This window comes from Carlito syrichta, unplaced genomic scaffold (assembly GCF_000164805.1).
Source record: "Carlito syrichta isolate Samal-C Ts95f unplaced genomic scaffold, Tarsius_syrichta-2.0.1 Scaffold304678, whole genome shotgun sequence".
Taxonomy (NCBI): Eukaryota; Metazoa; Chordata; class Mammalia; order Primates; family Tarsiidae; genus Carlito; species Carlito syrichta.
The window spans coordinates 62,904-75,722 of NW_007248774.1; the positions used below are offsets into that span (position 1 = coordinate 62,904).

The 12,819-nt window shown below is 46.2% G+C and overlaps 1 protein-coding gene across 1 annotated transcript in view; it reads left to right on the top strand.

Moving 5' to 3' along the window:
• Positions 1 to 12,819, top strand: part of HEPHL1 (hephaestin like 1) — a 63,523-nt gene that overhangs the window by 11,261 nt on the left and 39,443 nt on the right. Inside the window, exons 2-5 of the mRNA XM_008060624.2 lie at positions 3,154 to 3,398; positions 6,817 to 7,029; positions 7,710 to 7,889; positions 10,733 to 10,987. Coding sequence (XP_008058815.1) covers positions 3,154 to 3,398; positions 6,817 to 7,029; positions 7,710 to 7,889; positions 10,733 to 10,987 — 893 coding nt within the window. The remainder of the gene's footprint in view (positions 1 to 3,153; positions 3,399 to 6,816; positions 7,030 to 7,709; positions 7,890 to 10,732; positions 10,988 to 12,819) is intronic.

A 12,819-nucleotide genomic window follows, 5' to 3' on the forward strand; every position in this document is an offset into this window, starting at 1 on the left:
GCCGCTCCCGGCCACCGCGGCCTCGACCTGCTGGGCTCCAGCAATCCTTCCGCCTCAGCCTTCCGAGTAGCCGGAATTACAGGCGCGCGCTACCATGCCCAGCTAATTTTTTGATTTATTGTAGAGATGAGGTCTCGCCTGCCCGGGCAGGTCTCGAACCCACGGGCTCAGGCAATCCACTCACCTCAACCTCCCAAAGGCATGGGATTACAGGCTAAGCCACCGAGCCCGGCTTGTATTTGGTTTTAAGGGAACCAGATAATGAACTTGGATGGATTATACCCTAACCATTGCTGTGAGAAACAACTCAGTGTATCTCTGCCAGTAGTGAGGCAGTCTACTGCCAACATGTAGAGAGGGTCACACGCAAAGACCCTGTTGTATCTTGTGGCCTGGCCTGATTTGCAGGACAAGAAGAGCAGTTACGGGCCAAGTATGCCCAGCCCCATATCCCCAGCAGACTTCTCATGTCTATGAATTCATAGCTCCACCTGCTGATGCCTGACCTGGGGCCCGGGACTGGACAAGCATGCCTGAACCAGGCAGCTGCCTGGGATTCTGACTCTGGAAGGAGAAGGAGAAGAATAAAAGGATCACTGGGCTCTGTGCTGAAGGGGGTGGAAAGGGAGGAGCTCAGAAGTCCATGCCAAAGAGCAAATCTTCTAGACATTTCTAGATCCAACTAGTCTAATGATGCTAGAGTTGCCCGGACACTCACTGTGGACCTGGAGTGAACAAAACTGCTCATCCCACCCAGAGCAGCTGCCTGACTGCTCTGTTCAAGACACTGGGTCACACCCTTGGGGAAAGACTGGGGTTGGAAAGACTTAGAAGTGAGACCCCTTCGGGGTGGCCATGTCGTCTTCTCTGGGGGAGGTGAGCCCCCTCCCCAGTGTAGTTTGCATGCTTCACACAGAGCTCCAGCCCCAGAAGTGCTGGCTGGATGACTGGGAGAGGACGCTTGAACGTACTTTTGCAGAAAAAGCAAAAAGATGGAAAAGGTTTTGGGGTGCGGAAGAGCAGAAGAGAGAAGTGCTGCATGATACCTGGCAGGTGCTGATCACTTTTTAAAATGAATCAGGAGAATGGCTTTTTCTCGGAGCTGCAAAAAAGAGAATCAAAAGCATGGTAAATGGGAAAGGGGAAAATGAAAAGGCACAGTCACACGATGATGGGAGCAAATGGTAGGGGATTCGGAGAAGATGCAAATAGTAAAATTTAAGCGATTAGAGAAACAAATGACAATTCTGAGGCTGACTTTCACCTTGGATCAGCCACATGGTTGCCAAAATGTCTAGACTTCCAAGCACACAAGAAAGCGCTCCTTAGATTTAGTCCCTAGATTTCCTTCGATTGAACCAAACAGCCAGCTGTCCTCGAACTAATTAGTGAGGTCCAGGGTGGGCTGGTTGGGGGTGAATGGCACTGAATGACCGGGTCTGAGTCATGAGTCCTGCCCTGACAACACCATGTTAGGGGAACTTGGTGTGCTCATAGGCTAGGCTGAGGCACTTACTTCAACAGTGGTGCTGGGGATGGAACACCGTCCAAAACACAGAGAACGAGATGGGAAAGGTGTGCTCCCAAGCCTCGAGCCTGGGGTATGGGTGCTGAATCACCAGAACTTTAAGATTTTTCTTGGGTAACTCCTCTCTGCTCTTTGAGAGCATATTTAGGCATCACTACCTCAGGGAAACGCCGCCTGACCTGTCTTCCACTCCAGGTTAGATGTCCCAGAACACAGTCTGTTTTCATAACTCTCCTTCCAGGATAGGAGCTCCTGCAAGGCAGGGACTTTGTCTTTGTTTCTGTATCCTTGGTACAGTGCAGGTCTTGATGTAATTGATGTTTTCTGGGTGACTGAGAGAGAATGCATGCATGTACATTTGCAGGAATGTTTCCTAGAATGGGACACGGCCTCCTGCCCAGAGGGGACACAGCTACGTTGGGATGGCAGCCCTCAGGAGTGGTAGGAGCATCTGCTTCATGAAGCCGGTACTTCTGGGACTGGAGCTCTGGTTAGAGCTCTGTGCTAAGCACGTAGACTGCAATGGGGGGGGAGTCTACCTCCCCAGGAGAAGACAATATGGCCACTCCGAAGTGGTCTCATCAGTGCTGCTCTTGTCTCTGATTCCCAAACCCCAGGGACTGAGTCTACCCTTACTCTGGGGCCCCAGAAGTGTGTCTGGTCATACCAATCTTAGGATTCTATTTTCTTCACATTCACCCCTTTCTTTCTATTGCACCACCCCCTGTGGGTCTCCTCACAGTCTCCCTGCCTCTCATCATCTTTTCCTGACTCTAAAACTTGCACACCATTGCCCTAAGAATGGTCCTTAAACACTGATTACCATGTTATCACTTCATGAAAAACTTCAGTGAGTCCTCAGTGTTTCCAATATTAATTCTAAGGCTCATTTCAGGCTCTCCCCAGAGTTTGCATCCTTATTTCTCACGTCTCACTTTTCCAGATCTGTGTACCCACCTATAACCTGTTCTCCCCATATGACCTGCACTGCTTCCTCCTCACAGCTCATGCTCTGTCCCTCTGAGTGCCCTCACTTTTCCCTCGGAAACAAATCCAATCCTACCTCTCCTTAATTCCTGCATTTTTCACAAGGTGTTTTCTGATCTTTTTTCCCACAGCAATCTTTTCCTTCTCTGCACTATTATACTCCTAGAAAAGTTGAACCTATGTCTGTTGTCTCAACTACTCCATTGACACTTAATCATGTGCTTCTTTGTACAGGTACTTGCCTTTCCATTACTAGGTTACAAAGTCTTTTGTATTCCTGCACAGCACCTAGACAAGTGCTGGGCATGGAGTAAGTGCACAATAAGTGTTAAGTGAAAAAGTAAAGGGAAGTGTGCTGAGTGAAAGGGGGCAAATGGGGAACATGGCTTTTGAGTTCTTTGGTTTTGCTTTAGTTCAGTGTGAATACAATGTGTGCCTTTTGGCTTGACATTTAATTGTGGAGGCTCCTTTCTACATTGGTAAATTGAGGATAATCTTACCAGCTCTACAGAAGATACAGATTATGGGAAAAGCAAATAAGAAATCATACATGTAGGTATTTTATGAACTCCTAAAGGCAAACTACTAGGGTTTCTCTTTTAATTTAAATTATAAAACATTTTCCTTCTTCCTTTCAGACTTGCGACCTTATTCCTCGAAAGAGGGCCCAACAGGATAGGCAGTATTTACAAAAAGGCCATTTACAGACACTTTACAGATGGGACCTATTCCACAGAGATCCCCAAACCTTCCTGGCTTGGATTCTTGGGCCCCATCTTGAGGGCTGAAGTGGGGGACGTGGTTGTCATTAATTTAAAGAACTTTGCTTCCCGACCTTACTCTCTACATCCACATGGCGTTTTCTACAACAAGGATTCAGAAGGTAAATATAAATCATCTATTGTTGGAGTCTTGTTTCTATTCTGTAAGTAACTGTCAGCTGCAGTGAAAGGGATTCCAAGAGCACAATGCACATGTCTGTCTGTCTTCTTCTTCCGGTCTCCTTCTCTCTCCTCCATCTACCTGTCCCCTCCCTTCCTCTCCTTCCCCTTTCTTTCCCTTATCTCCTTCCTCCCTTCTTTCTTGCGCTTCTTCTTGTTGACAAAGAACTGAGTGAGGGACTCCTTGGCATGTGCTCCACCCAGCCCCAGAAGCACACCAGCTTTCTTCCTTGTCGCTCAGGTGGGCCTGGGTGCACACTGGCCCAAGAGCCACATGCTCCTGTCACCGGTGACAGCCTCAGCTGTGGTGGGGTTATCTCTGCAGGAGCTGTGGCCCTGCTGTAGGCTGCTGTCTTTCCTTTCTGAAGCCCTGGCTTTTTGTGTAGACTTGAGGAGTTCCAACTGGTCAGCTTCTGAATTCCTCTCTAATTAAAAAAAGCTAAACATCAGTCTTAGACTTATGAGATGGAAGTACTTCAACGTCAGAAGTGTTTTTGCACCCCTCATTGCATTCTTGCTCATGACTGGGTGTAACGGGTTGAAAGGTGCTGCCCCTGCCAGGTGACACCTCTGGGAAGCGTGTCGGCACAATGCCATGGACTCTGGTGCACACGGGTGCGACTCTGGAAGGGCAAATGTCCCAAGGCAGCTACATGTGTTTGGCCAATGCGCTCGCCAGGGCTGTGCAAGCAGCCAGAGGAGAACACTTTGCCGACGAGCCCAAGGTTGGTTTGTCCTCTGTTCTCGGCCCATTTCCTCCAACCGGAGGCAGCAAAGATGCGGCAGCTCCTGGGTGTTGAGGTTGAGCACATGACATTGTGGCAGGCAAACGTTAAGGAGTTTGCAAATGGAAGGTATCATTATGAGTGCATTTTCTTTCCTATGGTTTTATAAAAGTGCTGTTTATGCTGCAGGTGGAAAGAACAGATGCTTCTGCCTGTCTTTTTAAGTAAGGAGAAAATATGGCATCCTCAAGCCCTTCATTTTTGTCTTCATCACTCTTGTGTTTCTGGAAAGCGTACCTTACTGAAAAATCATGTAGGCCAGTGATTCCAAAGCTTCATGGAGCCACAGACCTTTTAAAAAAAACTGTGGTACGATACAAGTGTCCAGTTCAGTGGTACCAATTACATTTGCAATGTTGTATGACCATCACCACGATTTCCAGAACTTTTTCATCATTTCCAATAGAAGCCCGGGACCCATCAAGCAATACCTCCCATTCCTCCCTCCTTCCAGCTCCTGACGACCTCCACTCTACTTTCTCTCTCTATGGGTGTGCCTATTTTAGGTCCCTCATGTAAACGGAACCATACGATACTTGCCCTTTTGTATCTGGCTTGTTTCACCGAGCATAACGTTTGCAAGGCTTACCCATCCTGTAGCGGGCATCAGAGTTTCACTCCTTTTTAAGACTGAGTAATATTCAGTTGCACAGATATACTACACTTTGTGTATCCACTTAACGTTGATGGATGCTTGGGTCCTGTGGCCCATCTCTCGGGTACTGTGAAAAATGCTGCCATGTACTTCGGTGTATCATGGATCCTTCTGAGCACCTATGGTAGTCGTGAGCCCTTATCAGAAAAATATGTATGTGTGCAAAATTTTGAACTCACCTTTAAGGGGTTTTCCTAGCCCCAAAACACTCCTGGGACCCTAAATTCAGAATACTTTAAATGCTGCTTACCCAGGAAGCCTCCTCAATGTCCTGTCAGTAGACTCTCCCACCTCAGGAAGGAATGTGTTGGTTTACCTCATAGCACCTATTCAAAGCAGTGCAGTAAAAGCAGCCTTTTCGGTCGGCTTCCTTGAGTGTGTCTGTGTCTGCATTAGACGGTAGGCTTCCCAGGGGCACAGATTATTTTGCATCGCTGGGTCCTGCTCCCCAGTACCTGGCCCCGTGCCTGGCAGGCGAAAAGCTCTCTCTGTGCACTTTCTGGTATTGTGTAGCCTATGGGCTTAGTAGATATGATTTATATTATTATGAGACTGAAAGTAATTTAAAGTTAGTGTGTAAAAGAAAGTTAAGGAAGTAAATAAGTAAAAAAGTAGTTTGCACACTACTGATCACTTTGAAGGGAAGTCAGACACACATGGATTCAAATCTGGCTCAGCCACACGCTAGTAGTGTTTTCTTAACATAGTCAAAGAAGTGGACATTGATGCCTATCCCGCTGGGCTGCTTTAAAGAGTGAAGATGATAATATATACAAAACTGGCACGTCGTAGGGACTTAACCGTCGGTTTTCCTGGCAACCCTCTCCAAACATCAAGTTACGTGTTCATGATAGAATTTGTTTAAAATTTATCGTTAGGTTTTTTTAGTTGCATCTTTTCTTTGGCTTGCCTTGGCTATACTGGCTCTGGTTGTATTGTTTGGATTTGTATTCCTAATGCCTGGCATATTTTTTTTAGCATGTGGTCTATATCTGGTTCATATAGTTGAATGAGTGAACGAGTGAATGCGTGGCAAATGGACCAGGAGTGTGTCCACATCCCTCTCCCTCTGTGTCCCTCACCCGCCAACCTTTTCTCAGTACCAGTCCAACTCCTCTCAGTCCTTCGAGGTCCCTCAAATCCAGCCTTTGTTTTGAAGCTTCTGACCATGACAACGTGCACAGACTGGCGGTCTAGCTTCCGCCCAGGTGGTTTCACACTATTTTTAGCAGTGGACTTTCCTTAATTGAAGACTCCTGTGTGGTCCTAGTTTGTAAAACTGGGAGGGAGGGGCTGCTCTGCCTGCTTGCCCACCCGAGACTTGCACTCTGCACAGTACAGGTCTTTCCTGGGGTATCCCATGCATTCTGACCCAAAGTCACTTTCAGTGCCTCACCCTGCTTTATTCTCCAATTGTCCCACATGTTCATAATATGTATGCTGGTCTGCCCAGCAGGACTGTAAGATCCCTGAAGGCAGGAAGAATGCCTCACACTTCCTTCCTGTCGTTTATGAGACCCACACAGGTGCTGAGTCTGTAATAAGTCCCCAAGGAGTGCTCATTATTTCTTCTTCCGCTTTTCCTTCCCTTCTTGAGCTTATGTCAAGGGTAGTGAGATCTTCCCGACCGGTGGAGTAGCCCATCAGAAGAGTCCCTGTTACAAACATTGCCTAAGCTCCTGGTTCTATGCAAATCACTCGGTATACACTGCCTCACTTAATTCATATTTCCCTGTGGGGTAGATGTCCACACTCAAATTTTACCGATAAGAAACAGAGGCATTGTGAGTTTAAGTACCTTGCCTCACGTTCCATAACAAGGACGTTTTTATTCAGTTATGTTTGATTCCAAAACTCTGGCCCTCTCCGCTCTAGCCTGCGATCCCTGTGTTTTAACCATGCTTCGTCTTTTCTTGGAAGGAGCCCTATACCCAGATGGAACATCTGGAAAGAATAAAAATGATGACATGGTTCCTCCTGGCGGAAACTACACCTACGTCTGGCCAGTCAGAGAAGAATACGCACCTGCCCCAGCGGACGCCAACTGCCTGACCTGGGTTTACCATTCGCACATCGACGCTCCAAAGGACATCTGCTCTGGGCTCATCGGCCCCCTGCTGGTGTGTAAGGAAGGTAAGGGGGCCTTCCCATGCCCCCCGAGGTTGCACCCAGGTAACGGGTGTGTTGAAGTGTAGCCAGATTCAGGTCTGAACCTCCCTTGGTCCACACGGGATATGCTGCTTCTTCCAAACTTTCTTTGAGAGAGGGAAATTCTTCTAATGTGGAAGACCAATCAGCCAGCCCAGCAGAGGGCAGCAGTTCGGATCCTAGAGTCAGCAGAGCATTTTAGAGACTTACGTGCTTATTATTGTGTTTTAAATTATTGTATTCCATAACGCCACATGTGGGAAGGCGAACACATGGTTGAATAACCAGGAATGCTTTTTGCTTCATTTCACTCAAATAGTCAGTTGGCTATTTTGTTCCTTATTAACTGATTCAGTGTGTCTGTGCTTTGCCAATAAAGTCAACTTCCTTTAGGGAAAGCCCGGTTTCCAAGTCAGCTGTTTTGTGGCTTTTTTCTTCTGTAATGCTGTCATTTTCATCTGAAGCTTTGCTGCTGCTTTTCTGTTGAGGGCTATTCTTGTACACACAGGTCTTTAGCAGATTCAAACGTACCCAACACTATTGGCAGAAAGAAAAGATCATCTTGATTTAGCTAGCCTTGAACTTTTTTCTCTACCTTTTTTTAAATGTGCCTGGTAGGTAAGCCATCTTGATTTAGTTCTCTACTCTTTGAATGTGCCTGATAGGTACTCTGAATAGGAATTCAGGGACCAGGACTGATGTAGATCGAGAGTTTGTTATAATGTTCACGCTTGTGGATGAGAACCAAAGCTGGTACCTTGATGAAAACATCCAGCGTTTCTGCACTGACCCCAAATCAGTTGACAAAGAAGATGCTGTTTTCCAGAGGAGTAACAAAATGCACGGTGAGTGTCTCCTGCATTCTCAGACACATAGCAGTGCCTTCCATTCTGTGAGGAATGTGGAACACAGCAGCGGTGGACCTAGCTTGGCAGAGTTTATAACTTAGCGATGAGAATGGTTAGAAAGGGATATGAGACATGATACAGACCAGAACCTAAAACAATCTGAGAGAACACTGCAGTAGATACAGACTAAATTTGTCAGACAGGGTAGACAAAGTTGTGATATAGGAAATTGAGGGATCAGTGTTATACTGTAATCAGGAAAGAGTCCAGGTGAGCCCAGAGGATGGGTGGGCTTAGAGCAGCCAACAGGAGAAAGGAGAATGAAATCACCATCATGTAAGAATTCTGAGTTTTGCAACCTCTTGCTCTATCCAGCAGCCGTCTTCTGAGTGGAGGCTAAATGTTAAGAACTGTGCTGTGCATGGGGCTTAAACACTCGTGAATTTGTTGTGTTTCTCAGGTATTCTTTAAATCAACAAAATGTATTGCATATCCACTATATACCAGACCCTGCATTTGTTTAAAATAGTGAGATTTCCTAGCTACCCTATCAGCTGAGATAGAATACTTAACCATGCCTGTTTTGCAGAGCAGTGGTTTAAAGTAGCATTTTAGGACATGGGGACTGAGTGGTCCCCTTCCGCTTTTCCCCTAAGAGTTCTAGTGAACATAAAGGAAATTGTCAATGTAAACATTCCACTTCATTCATTGACAAATCTCTTCCATCTCTTGCTTGTCTTTGTCTCTTAGAATTGTCTAACCAAGGCAGCCTCAATGTAGTCATAAAAACATAAAAGGGGGTGAACTGAAGATCATTTGACTTCCTCATTTGCAGATGATGAGGTCAAGTGACCAGCAATGACTTATCTAAGGTCAAAGTGATCATTAGTGCCTGAGACCTGATAGAAGGCCCCACAGCAAATACATGTTAACTTTGCTGTGTTTGATTCTCAAGCGTGTCGAGGCGCGATTGTCAGAACACTGACTGTTTGCTTTGCACACGTGCTCTGTTCCTTCCAGTGACCTTTCAACAGCCTCGTACGTGGTGATGCTTGGAAAACATTTTAGGAGGAAAGAGAGGGAGGGAGAGAAGGAGAACGGGAGGGAAGCAGAGAAAATGATGATGGATGAGGTCCGCGAAGACCTAAATTCAGGTCATTGTTTTGGCCAGTTTTATTCCTGCGCTCTACAAAATGGGAGTGATTATCTCAAATATTGCTGAACACGACTAATTATAATGATTTAAAACTCACCTGCTCCCATAGTCCCTTACTTACTCTGTATTTATTCTTTTGGAATGAGAATGTTCAGCAAAAAGAAATGAATTACATAATCAAATATAGAATGTTTAAAAAATAAAAGCCAGCCTGTATGCTGAAGTAGGTGTTTGCAAACCATCCGATCCTTCTTCTTGACTGGCAAAGTCTTGAGATACGTTTAGGGGAAAAAACGTCTGTAGGAGACGCTCAACAAGTACATAAAGATATATTGCTCAATGTATTTAAATTGACTAAAATTATTTAGAATCAATTGTGCTGCCTAAGTCATCATTATGAGGGGAGACAAAAAAATTTTAAAAAACCCCAAAAACCTCTGGAATTATCTTTTGGAGGATGAACCCCTACTAGTGCACTCGGAATTTGTTCCTCCAGATCAAATATTTTATCTGGAAGGTCTGAGAAGCTTGCACCCCAGATTGTGGAAGAAGTGTCCCGAGTCGTGGCAAACTGGTGACTGGTTCTTCCACCATGACAATGCACCTGATTGTTCAGTGGCTTTTGACCCCAAAGAGCAGGCCCCTTGCGTCCCACCCTTCCTGTTCGCCCTGTCTCACCCCAAGCAACTTTTTTCTTTGTTTCCCTGGATGAGAGAGTCTTCAGAGGGAAATTAATGTTTTGCTGACATGGAGGAGGTGAAACAAAAAACAGCGGAAGAACTCAAAATCAATGAGTTCAAAAACAGTTTTGAGCAGTGGAAAAAGTGTCTTCATAGGTGTGTTGTATCGGCTGAAGAGTACTTTGATGGTGACTGATGTTTAAATGTGTAAAGTTTAAACACAAAATTTTAAAATAAATAAATTGTGGGGGTTTTGGGGTCCCCCCTCGTATATTGGTAACAGTTGCTTTTTAGCTCAGTTTGAATTTAAGAAGGGATGTTGTGACTTTTTAAAGCCTTGAACTAAGTTCTTTTCTGCACTTGATCAAGTCCCACCTGCCATTTGGATGGTAAAAGTTTTTAGTCCCAGGCCTATGGCATAAGCTCAATCAATCTGCCCAGAAACATGTAGTAAAAACTGTTTTTCCTCTGCTTTTTGTAACAAAATATAAGCATGTCTTATAAGGCCTTTACAATCCATTCCTTTTGGTCGCATCTTGCTACATGCTTTTGTCACTCAAGTATATGTTGTGTGCCAGTTTTTCTGTTTGCTCCCGATAGTTGTAAGGTGAGCAAGACGGGGTTCTAGTTCCAAGGTTCCCCGGGTCCTCTGGTGGAGACGGCAGATGTGCCGGAGACAGGTTAGCTCGGGAGGTGACCGGGCATCCTGGACACAAGGGCAGCTCCTGTTTTCTCCTGACGTCATGCCTGTGCACACAGCAGCTCTGGGGCTGTTTTCAGTGCATGCTGATCTTTACTGTGATTGAGTGCTTTTCTCTAAAAATAAAGGCCAATGCAAAGCTTTTCATTAATTCCTGCACGATATATATTTTTCAGAGCCAGGCTCTTATGCATGAATAAATTACAACGGACGGTCTGCACTGGCTTTCCAACCTTGCCAGAGTACACATTACCGGCATTTTCTGGTCCCACTTGCCTGAGCACTGGTGTGTTTCTGCTTTCAGCTCTCAATGGATACCTCTTTGGAAACTTCCCTGAGCCTGACATGTGTGTTGGTGACTCTGTGTCCTGGCACCTCTTTGGAATGGGGAATGAGATAGACATCCATTCCATCTATTTTTACGGTAACACCTTCATCAGCAGAGGGCATCGGACTGATGTCGTCAACCTGTTCCCAGCCACCTTCCTCACAACAGAAATGATAGTCGAGAATCCTGGGAAGTGGATGATTACCTGTCAGGTCAGCGACCATCTACAAGGTAAAAAGGACAAAGACATCTTAGATGCTCAGAGTGGCGCAGTTAAACCACACGGTCACTGGGCTCATCCAGTGCCTGTTCCTGGGTGGATTCTCATGCGTATTATATTCAGTTAAGTGTTAAATATGATGTAAAATTCCATGTTCATTTACTTGGCATCCTATCAACATATATTTATTAATCACCTCCCTATGAACTAGGTGGGAGCGATTGAAATAGTGATGAAACGTTAGGTGCCTACAATGTAGTATTGGACACAGTTAGATATTCACGACATGAATATAGTCTGAGGCAGACTGACATAAGCGCTCTTTGGGTGTGGTGGTCATACTCTAGAGCAAGCAGAGATGCTTCCTGGGCAATCAGAGGCTCATTCCTAAGATGAACCCTGCCATGTGGGTAGGAGCTAGTACGTGTTCCTGATAGAAGAAGCAGCGTGAATTGGGAAACACATGCTCCCTTGGAGCAACTGTGAGTAGACGAACACATTTTAGCATTGGAAAGCACTTTTGGATAATCAGGACAAATCCTCCATCCAATTATCGAATTCCCTTTTTTTGAATTGGAGTTTTATTCTGCTGCCCAGGCTGGAGAGCAGTGATGGGATCATGGCTCACCACAGCCTCGATCTCCTGGGCTCAGGAGATCCTCCTGCCTCAGCCTTCTGAGTCGCTGAGACTACAAGCACACGCCATTTCACTTTTTTGATTTTTGGTGGAGATGAGGTCTCAGTATGTTGCCCAAATTGGTCTTGATCTCCTGGACTCAAACAATCCTCTCACCTTGACCTCCTGAAGTGCTGGGATTACAGGTGTGAGCCACTGCACCCACCCTTGCCCTTTTGAGCAACTCTTGTAAGTAATTGTGACAGGTCATCTCATCTCTGGGCTGTTCTGTTGGAATGCCTTTTTTTTTGAGTTGGAGTCTCACTCTGTCGCCCAGAATGGAGTGCAGTGGCCGCTCCCGGCCACCGCAGCCTCGCCTGCTGGGCTCCGGTGATCCTTCCGCCTCAGCCTGCCAAGTAGCCGGACTTACAGGCATGCGCTACCACGCCCGGCTGATTTTTTTTTATTTATTGTAGAGATGAGGTCTCGCTGCCCAGGCGGGTCTCGAACCCGCAGTCTCAGGCAATCTACTCACCTCAGCCTCCCAAAGGCACGGGATTACAGGCTGAGCCACCGAGCCCAGCCGCCCTTTTTTTTTATATTGAGACAAAATCCACTGACCTAAAGCTTTCTTTGTGGCTTATGATAGGTTCATGGTAAGCACTTACCGACTTAGATGCCGGTTGAATGATTTGGTCCTGGTTCCTGGGACACCATGGAATGTGTCCTTTCTTAGATGGACAGTAAGGTTCATATTTGCCAGAGGAGCAAAGAGCAAGAAGCCTGGGGAGGCAGAGGGGCCCTGAACTTTGAGTGGCAAGGCTAGGGAGGTGGGGTGGTGCCTGGGAGGGCAGTTGTGATCCTGGGATCCTCGGGCTCACCGGTGACTTAACCAATGCAGTGACTTAGAAACATAAATATGATGTGTGTGTGCAGAGAGGACTGAATGGAGAAATTCTGGCACTGGGCGCCATTAAGGAGCTTTGGCAACAACAGAGTTACGGAGCACACAAAGGGTCAGCCTAAGATGGTGAAAACAACAGGGAAAAAAGGTGTCCGTGGGATAGACACAGAAGAAACAATGTCTGATTAAATTTGGACACTCTATTTGGAAGGCTGAGGCGGAAGGATTGCCTGAGCCCAGCAGGTCGAGGTTGCAGTGGCTGTGGATATGACACGGCACTCAAGCCTGGGCAACGGAGTGAGATTCCAACTCAAAAGACAACA